The sequence below is a fragment of the Rhyacophila brunnea genome, unplaced genomic scaffold (assembly GCF_057557595.1).
Source record: "Rhyacophila brunnea isolate RB1 unplaced genomic scaffold, BYU_Rbru_1.0 scaffold_24, whole genome shotgun sequence".
NCBI classification, from domain to species: Eukaryota; Metazoa; Arthropoda; class Insecta; order Trichoptera; family Rhyacophilidae; genus Rhyacophila; species Rhyacophila brunnea.
In genome coordinates this window covers 29505758-29528119 of record NW_028232904.1, presented here as the reverse complement: position 1 = coordinate 29528119, position 22362 = coordinate 29505758, and the positions used below count along the sequence as shown (strand labels likewise).

The window sequence follows — 22362 nt, the reverse complement described above, 5'->3', positions numbered from 1 at the left end:
GTCCACAATATGTAAAAATAAATAAATTGAAATTGAAAAAAAAAACAAAAAAATTGAAAATTGAAATTGAAAATTATTTACATATACACACTATAACAGTCTGATTGCGAATATAAAAAAATTGACTTGACATAAAATTTTATTGTTAATTGAAATAATCAGAAACCGATCAGTAAACTAAATTGTAAACAGAACCTCTGAAATTGAAGGACGCCACATTTAGTGCAAAATCTGTAGCTGCATTGACATTGGTTTCTCTGTTTTGTATTTAAAAGACTTCTCACACGAAGAGGAACTCAACAATGTAATGGCTTTGTAAATTATAAATATAATATACTCTTCATGCAGTGATATCCGAGACAACTCGATAAGGTTTCCATTTTTTCGAGAATCAAGTGCGCACACTCACAAAATGAAGTCTTTCGTGAAGGGATTATTAGAATTGAGGCTTAAGGAATAGGGCAATTCTCGACGATGATCTTATTTTCGGGATAATAGCGATTGATGTTTTGAAATACCGGTCTTAAATATTGACTCATTATATTTTTAATGGGTTTCCGGTTGACGTCACCGGCAATTAAAAATTCTTGCTAAGATGAAAATTATATATCTTCTTCTCGTACACCATTATCCCGAAGAGACGCATTCTTTTTAAACGCGCCCATCTTATTTCTCAGTATAAAAATATTTGTGAAAAATCCCCAAAGAGAAATATTAAGTCGGCACCCGACGCTTGAAATTTTCAGCAGACATTTTAAAATGAGCGCGTACCGGCGGTCGACTGTAGCACGAACACTGAAATAGACTGTTTTTTTATTAAAGGCGTTAACGTTGATTTAAAAAATATTATAGTTCTGCCAATAGTGTGCAGAGATTCAATGCATCAGATAATATGTAATGTATTACCGATCGAACCGGCGTTAGCCCTCCATTTTAATGAAACAAACTACAGAACTAACTAATATACGTATGATACGTTTCTTAAAATTAAAACAAATAATATCGTATATTCGATCTACAAAGTAATTAATGACAGTAAATGAAAAATTATATGGCACACGTGGCAGACGGCATAATATGAAAATAAACTAGCCGGTTGGGAATCACCAGTTTGGAGGTGTTTTTTAGAAGTCTGCTCCTCTATTGAAACCAAACACGCAGGATTCAAACACAAATATTGATTGAAAAAGCAAATGTGAATTTGACCGCAATGCGGGATACGAACCCCCGACCCGTAAACTACTCTAGCTTTTACCGCACTGAGGGCATGGCATAATCACAAGATGGCAATATTTTTTTAAAACATCACCCCCGCATCGACAACATTCATAAAAAAACTGACCCATTCTATGAGCGAATCGACAGTTGCGATGCGTGATTATTACTATTATATAAATAAACCGAATTTTTACTATACAACTATCTTCTCTTTTCGAAATGGATTTGTTTTTTGTACAATTCATTAAAAATAATCTTACAAAATGAAGAATAGCGATTGCGATGACTTATTGTAATAACATTGAAACAATTATAAAGCGTAACAGTGATAACTATAATAGTAAGTAAATAATAATATAAGTTTAGTATAAATTGACATCAGAATAATTGATTAACAACTGTTACAGATTCACAAACAGATATTCGATGGGCTACATATTCATTTGAAAGCCGACAATATTCGAACACATAAAATTACCATAAGTGTGAATAAATAATCGAGGGGCCGAAAACCAAAAGGAACAACTGACATTTTTAAATGATTAATTTGGTGTTTCAAAACATCACTTACGTTTTTTACAAATATTTCATAATCGAAGGGCAGGCAGAAAGTTTTTCCAAGTATGCCATCTAATACCTTACAAGATTCTCCACAAGATGCGTTTGTGATTTTTGCGGACAATGATCTTCCTTTCCGCCTGCCCTTTAACTATATCATTAATATTTATATCATCATACAATTCTACCGCACGTTTCCGCAATACTCTTACCCCAAAGAATGCTGTGTCTCTTTCTCCACAGTCTGACCGCTTCAGTTTACATCCGACGACTCTCCGTTCTCCTTCCGATATTATTGAATAGAAATTTGACAATCGGGTGTCTTCCATCTATGAGATACTTTATAAACGCATATTTATCCTTTTCAATCGTGCTACAAGAACAATCTACACTTTAGGGTTGACACGAAAAGAGGGGTAAGGCATCACACCGGACTAAGGAAAATCGCTAATTTGACTAATTTTAGTTTTACGTCAATTTACTAATATTGGTGACCGTGTCCCTGTTCCTGTTGTGCTCTCTCCCTCTTAATTATTGACACAAAACTAAAATAGGGAAACGAGAAATCTGTGCATATTGAGATTAATAATTGCTTACGGCAACATCAATTGTGTAAATAAACTCTTAATGGGTTTAAAAAAATTATACATACGTACCTACGTAAAGTTACCGTGAGCTGATGATTCCATCTTACAAGTGAAACGTAAAACTAATTATGTAATAATACTTGAATTTTACGGCAGACAAAACAATATTAATCATGATTACGCATTTAACAAATAAAAAAATATAAATGAACAGAATAATGCAGCAATACCTAATGTTAATACTTTTATCAGTGCGTAACATTTATTATGATAAAAAACTAAATCGTTTTGTGAATAGACTATGTCATTTCCGGAAATAATGGTAGCGCAATTCCAAATGCACTGCGGAATTGCGTCACTATAATTCCACGGACGCAATTGTAACAATAATATTATAAAAAATCACTTGGATCGTAGAAAACCAACTACTTTGAGACAATACAATGTCCTACCGGTGAGGGGACATAATTAATGTTAACATAGCGCAAACTGAACGTTTCTTTTAACATTAACATAGTGTTAAATTAACGTTAAAACATTGTTCAATTTAACATTGAGTTAACTTCACGATGCGAAAGTTCGTAACATTTGTGAGATTAGTCGGGGTCAGTTTGAGAGACATCATCAATAATATAATGGCTAATCATCGAAGATATTTTGAGGCGAGAAGATTCAACTGTTGGAGCCGGCCTGCGTCTGGACATTCGCCGGTTTTTCGGGAGGCGGGGTTTCCGAATGATCACTCGAGGGTCCCGGCTGGGGATCCGCTGGATCTGCGAAAGGGAAAGAAGTCATCAATGGTATATCCTAAATCAATTTTTCTCTTAAGTCTGGCGGATAAAACAATAGTCACTTTTTTATCCAAAATTGCGAGAGATAAAATATTTTCATTGTTTAGTTACAATAATTAATTCAAGTGTGAAACAAAATAATTTAGACTGCAGGATTTCCTTGAAGAATCAGATTTTAATCAGCGGCCAATCAAAGGGCTGTCGCCACTCGCCGGCACGTCATGTAGGCGAGACAGGACGCTTTAAAACACGTCTCGAAATGAAGCACAGTTTCGACTGACTGCGATTGTCATTTAAATAATGACACGTCAAGCAGGTCTTTATTTGAGTATATTATGAAGGCCAAAGGAGATCCACGAACGCACGGTGGTAGTTTACGAGGAGGGGAGTATGCCTTTCAATCTGCAATGTAAAATTTAGAAACTAGCAGTTTAAATGTGGCAAAGTATCATTATAAAGATGACTCCCACACCTGGTGGCCTGTGGAAAAACATTCGATGAAATGTGCAAGAAAGTTGAAGGGTCCACATTAAAACTAAACGCAGTTTTGTATTGTTATTTTTGACGAATTGTACTCGTTGAAGACAGATTTATGTGGGAAAAAATAGACTTGATTGAGCCAGATTTAATCTTGTAGTAATGTTTTTTAATCAACAAAATTACATCTAACAGGTCACAGTCGAACCTGCTTCCGAACAAAAGCTTCCAGTTTGGCCTGGTGTATGGCATACATGTCATATAACACCATGACTCCAGACTCGCAATGTGTGTTGAGACAGTTTCAAGCCCCACTTATTTGATTTGAATCAATTCACTGGACACGGACGAAGTCACTAAACGACGCAAAATACTGAACATGATCAATCAGAAATCAAACATGCCAAAACGTTTGTTGATTTTTCATTGAAATAATTCATGGTAAATTTTTATCGAATCTTCGCCACCGATACTGACGGCTATCAAGCGGGAGACTAACCGGAGGTGGCCAACTGCTGCAGTCGCTCGGGCAGGCCGGCCGTGGTGGCGCCGGCGTGCGGGGGGTCAAGGATGTCGGGCATGGCGTTCCGCCGCCCCGTCCGACCCGTCACCAGGAACTCCGCGGGCAGTGTCGGCTCATTCTTCTGCATCACTGCCATCATTTTCAGCGCTGCACCAAACACCAGACACCCGATCAAACAAAATCATGCCATACAATGCTCCACAGATTAACGGGTATATTGTAATTGTATTTTGTTTTTGGGCTGCCACCGAGTATTCATCCATCCATCAACTATTGACGATTCGCAATTATTTGTGCTCGATAAATGTAAAGGAAGCCATCCAAATACACGAGACCCCCGACAATATTAATACGTCCAGTGCTCAAAACACGCCTGGCGTGTGGCCATTAGATACATATATATTCACTGTTGACCAGTTAATTACCACATTTAATTATCATGCTAATTGCTACACGCCAGGAGTGTCTTGAGCACTGACCGAGTTGTGGTAATTAACTGGTCAGCAGTGAACGGGCTCAACAAAATCTAACGAAACATCTGACATCTCCGGTGTCGACTTACATAATCATAATGACTGATGCCATTTTCACTAAGAACAACGTCCACCCTGTCAGCTAACCCTAACTTTTTCATTGATATTTGATTTCATTGATAGATTCAAACCGTATGTGGTTTTGCACCGTGTGACATACTAAACTCATGATTTCTGTTCATGAAAATATATTTTCACCAAGTATATGTATACATACCAGTGGCGAAGGGTGGAGGTAGGCTGTTAAGATCCGCCATAAACAGTGCACATTAAACTTTTTCAGACATACATATTTGTTTTCATTGAAATAAGACTACAATTTACAGATAGTGTTGGTTAGTTTTTAAAATCAAATTAAACCCTGAAAAACCAAGCCTTAATAGATAATAGTCAAAAAATACATGTCTATCCATAAAATATCTAAAATTATGCAATTAAATCATACATAACTTTGAATATTTTATAAATAGAATAATATTTTTTATTTATTATAGTTTGGTTTAGGCAGGGCTTAATGAATTAAAAAAATTAACCAATAATATGTGTAATATGTATTTTTAATCCAACGAAAACAAATAACTATGAATGAAAGAGTGTGCATAATTTTGTCGTATTTCCCAAATTAGACCAAAACGATTATGGTTTCGTTTAGGTAGGGTTTAATTGATTTTGAAAAAACTAACTAACACCATCTGTAAATTGTAGTCTTAGTTCAATAAAAACAAATACATTTGACTAAAAAAGTTTAGTGTGCACTATTTATAGCGAATCTTAACAGCCTACCTCCACCCTTCGCCACTGATACATACTGCATACAAACAAAGTCAGATTCTCGGTGAAAATAAATTTCCATAAACAGATATCATTAAGTATTTTAGTATGGCACACGTTACAAAACAACATTCGGTTTCCGTCTACGGGCAGCCTCTAGTGGTGTGCGCCTGACAGTATACTTTCAGGGCCGGCGTGAAATTGATAATTCATCAAATATATTCCAGAATTGGGCGCCCAGCGTGCTAGGCCCTGTACACATATTACCACATTCTGGAGAAAGAGCTATGTCCAACTACTACTTATTCTGGATCTATTCAATTTCAAAATCTGTCAAATTTTATGATTGTAATAATTTTTTTTACTATATTCGATCCTGAGAAAATCATATATCGTCGGTGTTTTGTAAAAAGGGCGAATCAACCATTTTGGCGAAATCGAGATTTTAATGAAAATACAATATGTACCCCACTAGCTTTGTTGTGTAAAAACGGTGAATTTTTATCTCCACAGGAAAGTACTTAAAAACGATAATCGACTAAAATTAAATTAATTAAAATTATGAAATAAAAAGCAAATGTGACATATTAGGCCTTTTAAAATATTATATAATAATACCTATTATAACGACACTATTCTTTCTAAGCTTTATTATAAACTTGTTAGATATTTATAATCATCTACAGGTTAAAAACAAATACATGTCAAAAGTTAAAAATCCTCCTCCTGTAAAGTAGCATTTTGGTTAATTCGCCCTTTTTAATACACCGACGATATATTATATTATGGGCCTCCACAGGGTGTAGGTTGCATTACTGGATTATTGTTTTCACTAGAAATGAAATTGAAATTTTACCCAACCCAATATTCGAGGCGGGACCCGTGACATTATAGGCTGAAACGCTACCGAGTGGCCATCGTGAGCGTATTAAATAATTAATCAAAATTAGCATTGACTGACGATTTCTTCTCACCGTCTTTAAGTATTAATTCTAATCACAAACAACACAGCGAGAAAAGAAAACAGACATTCTAGAAGCACACAACAGCCGACTTCTGATTTCTGTTAGAGGCGATTACTACTAAACTAGGCTGAAAGAAAAAATGTGCTTACATGTTACAAAATAATGAATATTGGTGGGTAAGTAATTAAAACAACAAAACATGCTACAGTGCAAATTCTTAAATTCTATTGCAATCTCAAACAACTAAAAATGCTGAAAGGTAATGTGTAATAAGCTTCCCTCGGTTACCACCGGGTTGTGTTTAGTAGTGTTTGCTGATTTGAGTATTATTACTGTCGACAGCGCTACTGCTAATCGTGCAATCTATAATATATATCGGTTTAGTTTTTTCAAGGAATCCCGATCCAGACGTCCCCTGATCAATGACAGGCGGAATATTGAGCGTCGACAACCTTACACACGTCGGGGTGCACGACACATGACACGAGAGATGGCAGTTTGCAAAGAGACAATCGAAGAAACATTTAATTCAACGCAGAATGTCTGCAACCGATGGCAGTACTCGATTAAAACTGAATACCGCCTGTTCGAGGTCATTTCACTCATGGCACTACTGGTCTTTGAGACAGAAGATTACGGCGGATACTACTTTACTATAAAAGTATCTGAGGAGATAATAAAGCAGACTATCCAGCTTCTCATCACAAGGGAAAGAAGCAAAGTTGGACCCGGCTCGGCCGCATGCTGCGCATGCCTCGAGAGAATTTCAACCCGGATCGCCTGCTCTTCGAGCCGACTGGATTCCGACGTTCCGAAAGCCTGCTGAATACCATTTGCAGGATGTATACGGCAGAGCGACAGGTTGCCGCATGGCCTGGGAATTCACAAGCGATAAAGATTCTCGGATGCGTCGCGTAGGGTCCATATCGCACCGTGAGTGTAAAACCAAGACATGTGCAAAAGACATATTTTGGAGATATTAGGGTTTGAAGTCTTCATTTTGTTAGGATAAATAGTTTCTAAAAAAGAACCATAATATTTGGTTTATGTCTACATTATATTGCATGTTCTTTTAGTTACTTGACTTTTACATTATCAAGTTCACGACTTTTACAGTTGTTTGGCATTTAATCTCCAAATTGAAAAATTTGCAGATATCTTGGTTTTACACTCACGGTGTGATATGCTCTAACGAGGCGGAAGCCAGAGGAAGTTGGAGTGGACACGAAATAAGAAGAGGCAGGTGAACAATTTGAGATGTCAAGTTTTCGACGTACCCAGTAATTATTTATCTGACCTCCTTCGAGCCATTGACTCGCACCTGATTTCCGAAGCCTCATCTCATTATGTCTATCTGTCTCGTTAAATATCTAGAATCTATCACATTTTCAGGGTTTACTTTGGTTCTGTTTCTGAGATAATGTAGTCACATTGATATCACATGTCGTTTTACATATTATCAAATCATTCGACACATCCATACGATCGCTGAGCTACGAAAGCGATTCACATTCCGGTAGGCTCTCGACAAGCGAAGACGACGAGGCGGTAGTAAGTACTAGTTTCATACATGATATGACATGAACAAGAAAAGTGGAAACGCTCGTGGAAAATGTCTGCAAAATTCAGATTTTCTTGGGCAAACGGAGACTCCCTGCTCTCCCGACACGGCTCCTTGTGATTTTTGGCTGCTCTCTAATCTGAAAAAGACCCGATTTGAGTCACGAGAAGACATGATGAAGAACACGATACCCCAGCCCGTTCCCGAATCATTCCCAGGAGATGTTCTAGAAATGCTTCAAAACGATTCATGTAATCCTGAGCAGAAAATTTTTAAGACAATTGGAGTTTGACCTCCACATGAGTAATTGTATTTTTCCCGGCCTAAAGTTAAATACTTGCCGAACAGACCGCACCGCGTAACTGTTCCCGTTTGTAACATCATTTGTCATTTAATGAGACATCGTCTCAGCTATAAAATAACACCGACTGATACAAATGATGATACAAGCCTATGTATGTATGTAGGCCACATATTATGTGTGTGAAATAAATATAGCTGTTATAATTGAGGACCAAAGTGACAAGATGACAATTTTATGACCCCAGCTGTAGATGTCTGTCAATTATTAATGAGTGTACTTCAATTGAGAGGATCTTTAACATAATAACAATAACAAGCACTTCTCTGGAATTCTTGTCATCACAAGTCACCGTAAAACATGACATCTTCACTTCAATGAAAGTCCTCGGTATGATAACAAATTTATTATCGGTTACATAGTCATCGTGAAACATTATTTGTATTGGTAATGTAATAACCAAAGTAGGTAATATGTGTTATAATTTTATTATGACTCGACTTTGATACTTTGAATGAACAATGTATTAAATTAAATTGTCATTGGCGATTTCTGTTTTGTTATTGTTGATATTTATGCAGTCCAGCTGGCCAACTAGAAATCGAAGCAAATAATTGTGTCAACAATTTTTTTATTCAACGAATAATTCATAAGATTTCAAAATGTAACATTCTTTTATTTAGCATACATAATTACATAATACGCGTCCAGAAGAAATTTCTTTAATGTCTTTACTTTTAGACATATAACTATTGTCCTTTCGATAATGATTATTTTCCAACTGCTTTTCTACAAGGCATGCTTACTTTCCACTCTCTTGAATCTCGTAGGTCTCTTCTACTCTTAAAACACTTGAATTTGAATTTACATGCGCCCGTCAATTACCTACGTGGTCGCAGCCATAATTTATTCTGGATCGGAACCGTTTCCTTGTGTCAAGACTATCAGGCACCATTAACGAGGGGTGCAAGACTAGTCAATGCGCTCCCGTGAGCGCGTGACGTGGATATTTTCGGTGACGTGCTATGTATTTTGTATTCGAAATTTTATTTTTCTGTATAAAATTGTACTTATGTTTTTATTTTTATTTATTATTATTTTATATATTCTCTTCTTCTCTCTTGTGAGTGTAGTATTTGTTATAATGTAAATCTCATGTTATGTACGTCTTGAATTTAGATTTGTTATGTCCACAATGTTTTGTTTTCTTAAATAAATAAATAAATAATTTGAAAACACTTTTGTATTGACTGATTTTTGTTTAATCACTCGCTCAACTTATTAGGACCATACTCTGACTCCGAGCACAAATTGAAAAGCAATGTGTGTTTGCCAGACCCGGGATTCGAACCTGGGACCGCATAAGCCGAGGCTTAAACCGGTCGGCCGGTTTATTATTTATATAAAAATTATTTAAGCCAATTTGAAAATTCAGTCTTATTATGTCTTCATGCCCGGGTTCGGTATTGAAACAATTTTCAGGTTATGGATGTTAACAGCTGTTTTGGGATTCAAATTCAACTTGGGACCGATCTCACGGTAACTATTAACATCATCAAAACACCAAACATTAATTATATTAGCCCAACTGTAATCTGGATATGGAAGACATGTTATTTTGTACATGGAAGGTTTGAATTGTTAAAATAAAGATAGGTAGGTAAGTAATTGACATGTTTCAATACATCCGACAATGTCACATCTAAAAAGGGTTAAACTAATGAAAATATTAATCGGTCAGTGTGAATAAGGACATGCACGACGGCCGGAGTACGGGTGGGATAACAAATTGGTGAAACTACGATGGCAAGGCGGCCATTTTGTTTTTGAATTGATTACCATGCAACAACATCATGCAAACACTTCAAATAAACAATCGATAAATTAGGATCAATTCAATTCGGCCATTTTTAGTGGGAACTTAATTTTTACGAGCCTTTTAATCAGCGAGTGATGACTGATGACGCATGCACATCGTACTTATCGAATAACACAAATAATGTATCGTCAATCTATCTTGTAAACCTCCGTCCGTAAAAGTCCAAAACAACTTTATTTGCAGGAGACGCTAAATATGTAAGCACTGTCCAGTGGCGAAGGGTGGAGATAGGCTGTTAAGATTCGCCATAAATAGTGCACACTAAACTTTGTCAGTCTTATGTATTTGTTCTCATTGAAATAAGGTTACAATTTACGGACGGTGTTGGTTAGTTTTTAAAATTCAATTAAACCCTGCGAAACCAAGCCACAATAGATAATAGTAAAAAAATACTCTTCTATCTATAAAATATCTAAAATTATGCAATTAAATCATAAACTTTTGGATATTTTATAGATGGAATAATATTTTTATCCATTATAGTTTGGTTTAGACGGGGCTTAATGAATTTGAAAAATGAACCAACAATATATTGTGTAATATGTATTCTTAATCCAACGAAAACAAATAAGTATACATAAATGAAAAAGTGTGAACAATTTTGTTGTATCGACCAAAATATACCTGGACCCGTGGTTTGGATTAGGCAGGGTTTAGTTGATTTAAAAAAAATAGCCAACACCATCTCTAAAGTGTAGTCTTAGTTCAATTAAAACAAATACGTATGACTAACAAAGTTTAATGTGCACTATTTATGGCAGATCTAAACAGCCTAACCCCACCCTTCGCTACTGGTACTGTCTAATTTTGGTACTATAATAAATAAAATTTCGAAATTTAAAAAAATTACAAACTCTATATAAAATAATGAATCCTTCGATTTACAAGGATTTTGTGGATTGATATAGGTGCAAAAATCTTACGCAGAGGTAGATAATACTCGATGATACTAGCCTATCGAATAGATATCAATATTTTTCACCAAAATAAGATTTACTAGTTTTACAGGCTAAACTGACGATATAGGGTCCTATGCATAGTCATACTTATGTAAATATTATGAGGGCTCACCTGTTAGGTAGCCGATTTTAAGATGTGTCCAACGAATACATATTGTAAGCATAAATCAAGTAGATATATTTTCTTGTTTCCGACTATCAAAGAAAATTTGTATCGAGTATTGACCATCTACACCAGTGGTTCTTAACCTTTTCGAAGTCACGGTGCACTTTTGAGCATAAGAAAAAATTGCGGTGCACCAAAATCGAACGGTCAGAAAACAAAGAAAAATATGCGGACATAACTTTTATTCTAAATTAAACAGATTAGGTACATAACAGTCGAAGAAAAAAAATATTAAAGAAAAGTTATATACTTACCTACATATTATATGGAAAAACTGTACCTAACTAAAATTACCCTTGACAAAATGGAATTTATTTGATGTGAAAATCAATTAACGTGATACCTGAGCTTGTCGGATGTCTAAAATCGTAAGTCTTCTTCGTTTTTTAATTTTTATATTAGTTATTGTTGAGAAACCGAGCTCACACAAACATGATGTTGAAAACTGTAACAAGATTTTCAGTGCACTCATGTAGAGAGCTGGACAGAAATCCAAAATTCCTCCATAGTTATTTCAGAAATTAAATTTTTAGAGTACGATCCGTCGACAAGGTGACCAATTCTTCTTCTTCTTGCTACGAAAATTCACAACTCGATGTGTCAACCGTAGCAAATGGATTTCGTATCCAGTCATTTATATTTAAGAAAGGAAAGTAATATGCAATCTTTTCTTCCAATACATGCCATTTCGGCAAAATCAAAATCGCATTGGATCATCTTCGGCTTTCATAATTTTGCGGATTTTTCTGCTTTTACATTTATTTCGCGGTGCACTTGCAACAAGCCAGCGGTGCACTGGTTAAGAACCACTGATCTACACAGATAGTATTACAAACCTCTTTATTAAAATTATTGAAATCAGTTTGTCATTTGAATATTTGCAATTTAAGTGTCATTACCAAAATACTAGAGATAGTATCCCTTCCCCAGTGTGTATTTATTCAATTAAACCACTGACAAAGTAACCATTAAATTATTTAGTTTTTAAAATGGCTGCATTTACGATTGCCAAAAGCGTTGTTCGCAAGTTATCTTTCTATTTGCAAAACTGTCAATCATGCATAGGTTTCATAATTATTTAAAAGATATTTATGTTAACGAACACACCTAACTGCGCCATCATGAGACGACAGCAAACAACCATAGAACCCATTGAACTGTACTTCGCTTCACTATAAGTACTATATAGTATAAATTTCTGATTGAGACATTTGTCCGCCCGGTCTCGATGTGATACGATTGTAGCGAACGAAGAAAATGCTCGGATGTAGACAGAGTCGCTCTACTTTACTTTACAGTTAGTGATTGTACCATACCCACATGTAGCTCCGAAAACCCTTCCGAGTATCTTCCTCTCAAGGTCCAGCATTCTGACTCATACATCAATATGGGCCTGAATAGGTTTTTGTATAATTTAATTTCATATTTAGGTCCCGTCTAGTAGAGAAGGTTTTCTTCTATATCTTCAGTGGAAATCTACTCACTCTATCGTGGGATCGGAATTGACAATTAACATTAGTATGTATAATATTTATATAAAAAAATTATTTCCAGGCAGTGTTTAAATTTGTTACGCCGTACTGTAGCCTATCACATGACGGCACGTATTGAAATTAAGTAAATGAGATTAACACGCCAATTAGTGTTTAACGGTAATTACGCTTTGTTTTATGAGACAACATTTTAATAATAGATATGTGGACAACGTGACGTACAACCACTTCTGCCTTTAAGCAGTGACACACAACACTGAATCAAAGCGCTTGATAAAGTCTTCTTTTATTTATTTCTTTATCCGTATCCACTTCTTAGCATACCATCGTGGAGCATGACGGGAAGCGATGCATCAAATAATCTCCGTCTCCTGCCAGTTTTTGTATGTCGTTAAAGGTCGTGCCGACATCTTGTAACTCGTTCCGTTCTCTGGTTTGAAGAAAAGACATCTTCTCAGTGGGTATGCCGGCTATGCTCGAGTCAGGTAGTATTGACTTCAGACAGATGAGAAAAAAACCGAACCATTTGTACACGGGGGTTTTTAGGTGACTACAGATTTTCGTTTCAGCAGTAGCAAGTATAACACTCACGATGCGCAGTTTATCATAACCGACCGTCATTGTCCGGTCTGGGAGGCACAGGCCTCTCATCCGGGGGCTCCGGGTTCAACTTCCCGTGAGGTCACAATACATTTATGTGATTTTCTTAAAGCTCAGGTGTTTGTTCATGTGATTGTGTCACTTCCACTACTGCAATACTGTTTGACTACACTACAGTCATGGGCCGCACGGCTTGTTGTAGTGTTAAAAAGAATAATATTATAATTATTAGTCTTTTTATAAATAAAAAATTTGTGTTTTGAACGGACATAAGTAGCTACCATCGTTGTAATTTGAAATTGATAAATGAGGTAATGAAAATTGTACATTCGAATCCCATTCAGTCCAAAGATTGTCTCTTGAATACCCCCTCGATTGAGATGTCGAATAGGGCAGCGTAATCGCCGTATACCAAATCGCACAGCTCCACCATGGGGGTGACAGATATGCCTCGATCGGCCAGTATTGACTTTCATAGTAGATAATATTCCGGAACTAGCCGGCAACATTCCAGATCGACACAATTCTTAAAGAATTTTCTTTTACCCACAAAACAATGAATCTTAATAGTAGATTTTCGCAGCTAATTTCTTATATTTAGGCCGCAAAACGCTGATTCTAGCTCATTTTAGGAGCCCCCCAAAATGTTGGTATCACAATATTATTCGATACCTCCTCGCAGTGAAACGAAATACAAAGTTCATATCTGCCAACTCGCTCACTCCTATTGCTTACGTCACGCTCTGTTGAAATCAACGGGCTACGTGCTAGCATGGTATAAAATTAAGCAGGGAATAGGTTAATACGGGTAACGTGCAATCAAAAAATAAACCACGTAATAAAAAACTTCCGAGCGAAATATCCCGGCTACAACCGATGCGGATCTTTCAAATCTATTAAAATGGTTAATAATTAACATTACTTCCGGTACATGACACTCTTTACGCCATATGCCTGCCAATCGTTGGATTCTCTAAGAAATTCTTCTACCTCGATGACCTTAAAAGGGTAGTTAACAATATATTATAACCCTCATATTCCAGACTTTGGAGTATAACTAGAGGAAGACTCGTTTACAATATCAATGGCTATTAATTAGTTTCAAAGTCAAAGTGAAAACCTCCATCTTTAGTTTTTAAAATATTTTTCTTGATTCTAATTCTGATTCTATAACTACTTTTCCATGGTCAGCACGTCACCGGAGGTCGATTCATTAGCCGCCATTTTGTACATTTTACAACTAACTTTAAACATGATTTTTTATTAATTTTAATGACGTTGAGGGCATTTTATTTTGCTATTATTTCTAATTGTTTCCTAAATGATTATCTCAAAATGGCAGAATATGGAGGTTGCCAACTTTGAAACTGACGACCTTATATTATATTGTCATTGACCTGTTAAAACCTCGGATGTTACATAATTTAAATTTTACAGAAGAGACAAAAAAGTGTTTCATAAGATAATAAACCATTAGAATTTACATTTTTTTAAAGTCTGAATAAATTTAAGTTTTTAAGGACACAATGTCGATTGATATCAATGATATATTGGATTGTTTACTATTGTTTATGATTGTTCATTTAAATATGAATGATTCGATACTACATGTTGATATATTTATATAATGATTTTTGAATGAGTGTACGCTTTCACCGGCAGTTAATTTAATTATCAGTCTTTTTATCAGCTTCACTTTCGTATTCGTTTACACTCTGTCTTCTAAAGAAGGTTTTCTTCAACCTCTTCGGTTAACCTAGCACCAAATATTACAAATGGACTATTTTTTTAAAGAAAAATATGCAAAATTTACTGTAGAAGTGAAATTGAAAAAGGCGTTAACAGATTTTTGTTTTAATGACAAATGTATGTTAGGCACTCGTTCAACCTATTAGGACTCCAAAAACATATTGAAAAACCATATGTATTTGCCAAGCCCGGGATTCGAACCTGGACCCGCGATATTATAAGCCGAATCGTTAACCACTCGGCCGTTATGGAAAAAAATCTTGCCAGAGATACTCAAGAAAAACCATCTTCTATGGAGATGAAGCCTCTACATTTGAGATCAAAGCTGATAATAATAATGTCGCTGTTAACGATTACATTCGCTACGAGTTGATTCATTTGTGGCAAAATTGATTTATTGAACAGAACCGCACCGCGTGTTAGTGGTGCGATCCTAAAACAAATCTTAATAAGTACGATAATTATTTAAATATAAAATAACAAATAGCCTAAAAAACTGCCAACAGCCGGCCGCCGTTTGCATTTCAGGTAGGTATTTAGTTAAGAAGCGTGCTGTTTTTATTTTAATTTTGAATGAACACGGACAACTCCGCATTTCTACAACTAAAATTTTACATTATCATGTAAATAGGTAGTTCCGGGGTAAAAGTTCTTAAGTCACAGTGGATATATAATAGTGGAGTTTAAAAGTTCATCGATATTTCTGTTATCTATGAGTAAATTGTATGAAATAATAATATTTAAGCATTTAAAATGACAAAATAAATTCCCTTGTGTAAAAATTAGCAAACCAAAAACTAAAATTTCATTGTAGTCAAAACATGACATAATAACTTTTATCCTGGAACAACAGAATCGGTAGTTCCGAGTGTCCCCGAGTGACAGGCATACGGATAGGTGGAAAGAGTACCATATAATTTTTTTAACGAACACCAAAGACTCTCGTGTTAAGATTATTGTTACGGGCGAGGGAACGTTCCGGTTTGCGTTTGGCATGCTCGCCTACCTGATCGTTGTTTGAAGCGTTTGCATGTGTCGGTGGGCTTGTGGATTCGGCCCGTCTTAATATCGGACGTTTTCGAAGACATTTTAAGACCTGCAGGTTTTGGGCCAAGAAGAGATATTTACGCTTTATCAGGGGCAAGTAATAAATAAAAATAAATCATCGCACAATTGAGAAGCTTCGGAGAGCGTTCGAACCGAGAAGGTCTGTTTATAGGTAGAGCGATCGGTTCCGCAGACGATGCCTTTACCAAAAATTATTTATCATCATTATTATCGGAGGCATGAGTTTCAGGTGAGTTAGGAATCTGAGTCTGAATAATCCGTGCACTCTGTAAGAAAATTATTTTTGTCATTGTAATGCCCCGCCTTTCCTCACGCTGCGAATATTAACATTCGGTCGGTGTAACTCCAATACCGGGAAGCGGGAATTTTTTTTTGTAATATAATATGTTTTTGCAATATTTTATTAAATATAACCAGATCCTTCGATTGTTGTATTACAATTTTAGAACAGATATATTATAAGTTTTCTTGTTGTCGGCTTAAATCAATTCCGCACAGAAATCATTAATACCAACCGAGTACCTTTCTTTTACTTTCTGTAAAAAAAAAACATGTATGAACCATAATATAGAAAGACATTCAATAGTCATTCAAAGAATGTCCACCTTTTGAGCCATGGTATTCCATTTGGCACAACTGATTTTATTATTTAAAGAGTTTAACAATTTGAACAATTTAACTAACACTAACAAATTCTCACATAAAATATAATGTGCAGATGTCACTAATTAATCATACATAACAGTGGTGAAGGTTGGAGGTAGGCTGTTAAAACTCAACATAAATAGTACATTGTTCTATAATTTAATAAAATGCAATTTTTTTGTAGTACTTATTCCACTTTTAATCAATAAATTAGGACCGGTTTCGTCTGCCTCAGAGGGATATTTTCAACTGAATGAGAATAAGTACTACAAAAAAAAAATGCATTTTATTAACTTAAACAACAATACAATGCAGTTCCACCATGAATTGACAGTGAACAAAATAAAAGAAAATAAATAGTGCACACTAAACTTTGGCAGTCATATGTAATTGTTTTCATTTAACCAAGATTATGAATTGCAGAAAATGTTAGTTTTTAAAATTGAATTAAACCTTGCGTAAACCACGCCATAATTGATAGTAGTCAAAAAATATTCATCCAGTTTGAGGCAGGGCTTAAATGAATTTAAAAAAACAAACCAAGACCATCTTTAATAATATCTTATTTTCAATTCAACGAAAACCAATAAGCATGACTGAAAAAGTGTGCACTACTTTTGTCGGATCGTCCACATCATACCTAAACTATTATGGTTTGGTTTAGACAGGGTTTAATTGATTTTTTAAAACTAACCGGTGCCATCTGCAATTCGTACTCTTAATACAATGAAAAAAAAAAAGTATAACTGACAAAGTTTAGTGTGCACCATTTATGTCGGATCTTAACAGCTTACCTCTACCCCTCACCGCTTATTTATAGTATATACTAGAATATATTCAGAAATTCTGTGAAGAACTATTTATTATGAAAACTGGTATGATTGACTTTAAATAATGACTGATTGTTACACCAAACTATATGGCTTTTGAATTCAGTTATGGTATTAAAAAATACAATTTCTCCCTAAAATTACTTTATGTAATTAATTTATTTCTTAATTCATAAGACATTTTAACATCTATTACGTAATGGCATCGCCTACCTACCGTGTTGACTACACTGCAGAGTGCAGAGTGGTGATCTCCAATCGAGAAAGACAACATTATTTGTATGTACCTACTTATTTCAATTTGGGTATGGAAATAGAGGTAAAGATAACAGTCTGCAATTCACATTTTTACATGTAGAATTCACAATAAACGTATCATTTATTAACCAGTTTATGTAATGTAAAACGATAAAAAAATATATTTCATTACAAATGATCGACACGATTCAATTAAGTAAATCTGCCGATGACAAAACCGAATGAATCAACGGTGGTCAGCAGAGTTTATCTGTTGACATCTTCTAAACGAGATCTTTAGATGTAACCTACTGTAACCCAGAAACAAATGACAAACTATGCCGCAAAGTCCACTGTAAGAGACGGGCAGTTAGAACGTTGAGGGAACTGAAGAAAGATTGCTGCATTTGCATCTGTCATCATGTTTAGTTTTCATGGAATACGATTGTATAATACTTACCAATTTTTAGAATAAATTAAGAAGTTTCTTCATTAGAAAAATGTGAATTACAGGGCACTTTTCAAGTTTACTTTTAAAGATATGGAGTACTACATATTTACTGAAATAAATATTGACTGTCACCATTATAAACAACGAATTTCGGTACTGCACGTACAAACAGATCTTCGGTTGAAGCTGCTAATTCTGTTTTATGAGAGATACGGTCCGTCGCTTCTCAATTATGTCACTACACTAATTCAAAATAACTTTTGAAAACACCGAATTTAATAATAATTTACCATGCTATATTTTCTGTTCAGTAAAAGTTCAGTTGTGACGTGCATCATAGGGATATTATAATGATAGAAACGGTGTCAAATGAATATCACTCACGACTGTGGTTGGTTTTGATATCACCGGCTGCGTCGATGTCGATGCGGCAAAACGGTCAAAGCTATTCACCTTTTTTCGGGAAAAGCTTTCGACAGAAACACACGACAAATCATCCTGCCTTCAGATTCAGACATTCGTATCGTGTTCGACGTGAATCACATGGCGGGGTCGGCGGATATGCGGACGCCTTGTATTGTAACCGCTGCCAGAATATGTTTTCGATCGGCGTACGCCGTTTCCAATTCTGCGCGTACTATTTAGTTGACTGACTTTTCACAATCTGAATTAAATTTGACTCGCACTGAGTTCTGTCACAAACATCCAATAAAATAGCTTGAAATGTTGCCAAAGCCAGAGTTTGCGGTTGCAGTTGCCAGTCTAAAGAATATTATTGATAATAAAATGTTACTCGATCAGTTGCAGCCTCCTACCTACAGGAGGACCTCGACTTTCGCACATAATTGGTTCCTGAAAAGGTGTGCGAATGTTGAATGATCGAGAGTAGAGGGAAGTAAAAAAAAAAAATTGTGTGTATTTTGAAATATTTATTTATCAAGTAAATATAAGATGTTTAAGAGACATGTTTAAGTGGGGTTTGCAATTATTTTGCAGCATCTTTATCCGCTTTATCATCTCCAGTGAATTTAATATAAACCAACCGTTGCTTGATTGAAAAATCGTGTTAGAATCTTCTTTTGATATAGCCTTCCAATCTTTGTGCAAACTAAGAGCTTCTTTTTGATGTTGGTCGTCGATCCATGATGACATATATTTTTCCATTTCATCCATAACTATGCCGTGTCTTTTGGAAACAACCTTTAAAGATATATCTCCACAATTTTGAACGTATTCCTTAATTTTATTTTTATTTTTCAAAATTGAACATATCATAGACCTGTTAGTATCATACGGACGTCCGATTGAAGCAAAAGATTCGCCGCTATCAGAACGTCTAATAATTTCCATCTTTGCCTCGATTGTGAGAAGTTTGAGTCCTTGATTTCTTTTTGTTCGTATCAACACTGCAGTTTTTCCGTTTCTCACTCATGTTTATAAATTTTTAGGGTGAAATATTTCAAATGAATAAAATTAGCAAAACGCACAACATAATACGCCCGCATGCGCTCCTGCGCAAGACCATAGACTAATATACTTTTCGCAAGACTAAACCTATCCTAGCTAGCTCACAAGCAAAGTGACGGGTGCGAGCAGGATGCAAGTGACGCAAGAAATGCACTTGCTTGTGAGCGAGCGAGAAGGGGATATCTTAACCCCACGGCGCGACGTTTTAAAAAAACGATTTTTTTGAAATGTGCAAAATAGCGAATTGTGCGAAAGTCGAACGTTCGTAAGTCGAGGTCCGCCTGTACTCTATTATTTGGAATAAGATGGAAAATAATCATAGAGATTGGACTTCTGCCACAGAGGTAGCACACAAATGTCAGTGTGTACTCGTTTTGTGAGACAAAGTTTTATTTCTCTGAAATTAGATACACTTTGCTGCAAATGGGCCATACTCGGACATAAAAACGCCCCACTGAGTATTTTTTTTTATCAACACAAGCTTACAACCAATTTATGATAAACGTATTTTCATTATAAAAAGTTCCCGCATTAAAAACTTTATTAGGATTCAGGGTAAGAAAGAATAATGTAAATGGAAGTATTTTATTTTTAATAACACAAAAAACACAATATTTTGAAAAATTAAACATAAATCAGTTAATACCAAATGGTTAAATATTGGAATAAGAAATATTGTCTTATTTTTACATATTGTTCTATGTAAAATAACATAGCATTATTGTTTAGATAAAACGGTTAAATAATAAAAAACACAAATAATTACAGTTAATTACAAACAAAAAAAAAGTTTATTATATTACCTACCTATTTACACATGTGTATTTTGAAAATATTTTATGAAATAAAAATATAACATGGGTTCGTTTTGACATATTGTGTATAAAATTACTTGTTTATATAAACCTATTAGACACAAAATACAGGTAGGTATGTTGAAAATTTGATTATATAGTTAATTATAATATTTTATCTATTTAACATAATATTATTATCAGAGAAGCCCTGCATATAATATGAATCCATACAAAAAAATCGATTATTTAAAACGAAAATGTTTTTATTTGATGTGTTAACCGCACCTGAAGTACATTAATGAAAGGATTTTTACCTACCATTAAAACTCTTATTCTTGTTGACTCTGAAGTCCCTTGAGATGTTGATCGTATTTTTTGCCTCGTGTTCTTCTGTGCTGGCCCCTTTTTACCCCCTTTTCTTCTCGATTATTTATCTCTCTGGTTACTCATCAGGTCCATTTACCTGGATCACCCAATGTTAAAACTCCAACTTTTTTTGGGTGCATTTGTTTGGGCATCGTTAGTGCACGTTTGTGCACGATTTTTTTTCGTTTGTGCACATATAATAACAGAAAAATTCCAATTTCAAATTGGGTGTTCCAGCTAAACGTTTGGTCTCTAATGACTTGATACTTGAACCAATAAATTAGCTTTAAATTTTTTTTGTTAAATGTATCTGATTAGGTATATTTATGTTATCTTTGAACACGATTTTTTAAATTTTTATCTCTTATATTAAGCTAGTAATTTGATTTTGAGCGGACGTCAAGTTTTAAAAACAAACATTTTTTTTCCACATTTTTTAATTATACACCTTTGAGTAATTTAATAACATGATTTTTCATGAAGTTTTTATTGTTTTTTCATTTAAATTACGCGAAAAATTCGCATTTTTCCATTTTCACTTAGTAACCCGTCAAAATATCCCGAACAAAAACAACCGCATCCGTTTGGAACATCCAGTCAAAAGATTCTCCTCAAAATAGCCAAAACGGTGTAAGGCTCACTAAATATGTCGGCTTATACTAGACTACCTCAAAATTGACAATTTGATTACACAAAAGTGTCAAAATTACAAAATCATTCAACTTTCTTAACATTTATCTATTTATTTATGATTTTGAATGGATCAATGTCAGTTCCATAAGGAAAAATGCAGTATATTATATAATTATACTTACCTACTGTTTTTTAAAATGATCTGTAATAAAAATAAATACCGTTAAGTTATTAGAATACAATTAGGTATGCATACTTTTGAAAAATGCAATAGGTATGTTTTTATGCAACGATATTTTATTCAAAAGATAATATTGGAATAACATTTATATTTTTTTTATATATAAAGGGGTTAACTTGCAGGCACTTAACTCTTCCTAATAATATTTGCATCTTCTTTTTCTCTGTTTCTCCAGGTGGTGCAACGTATGCTTGTAATTCTGGTAGGTGTTATGTTAGGAGAGAAGTGTTAGTCACTTCATATTATGCTATTCAGAATCGATATCAAATAAAGTTTTGTAGGTTCTTTAAAAAATTATTGCCTCTGACGGCTTCGACATTTGTTTCACGCAAATGGTTTTCTTTTGAATGTGTGTGTTTATCAGTTCTTAAACAACGTACCTACTTACATATCTGTTAACATTTATATTTAAACTCATCACGAGTATGAGTTTTTAAATGACATATTTGTTTAGGTACTACTTTCAAAATAAAATTCATCACACGCAAATGGTTTT

At 34.8% G+C, this 22362-nt stretch overlaps 1 protein-coding gene across 1 annotated transcript; it reads right to left on the bottom strand.

The window, feature by feature from the left end:
* Positions 1-3001: 3001 nt before the first annotated feature.
* On the bottom strand, positions 3002-19065 carry LOC147069301 (uncharacterized). Its single transcript, XM_085951109.1, has 4 exons — positions 18747-19065; positions 16138-16227; positions 4131-4301; positions 3002-3136 (listed from the first exon to the last, which is right to left on the bottom strand). The coding sequence occupies exons 2-4, from the start codon at positions 16217-16219 to the stop codon at positions 3036-3038; spliced, it is 354 nt and encodes a 117-aa protein (XP_085807235.1). The 5' UTR covers positions 16220-16227; positions 18747-19065; the 3' UTR covers positions 3002-3035.
* Positions 19066-22362: the final 3297 nt, after the last annotated feature.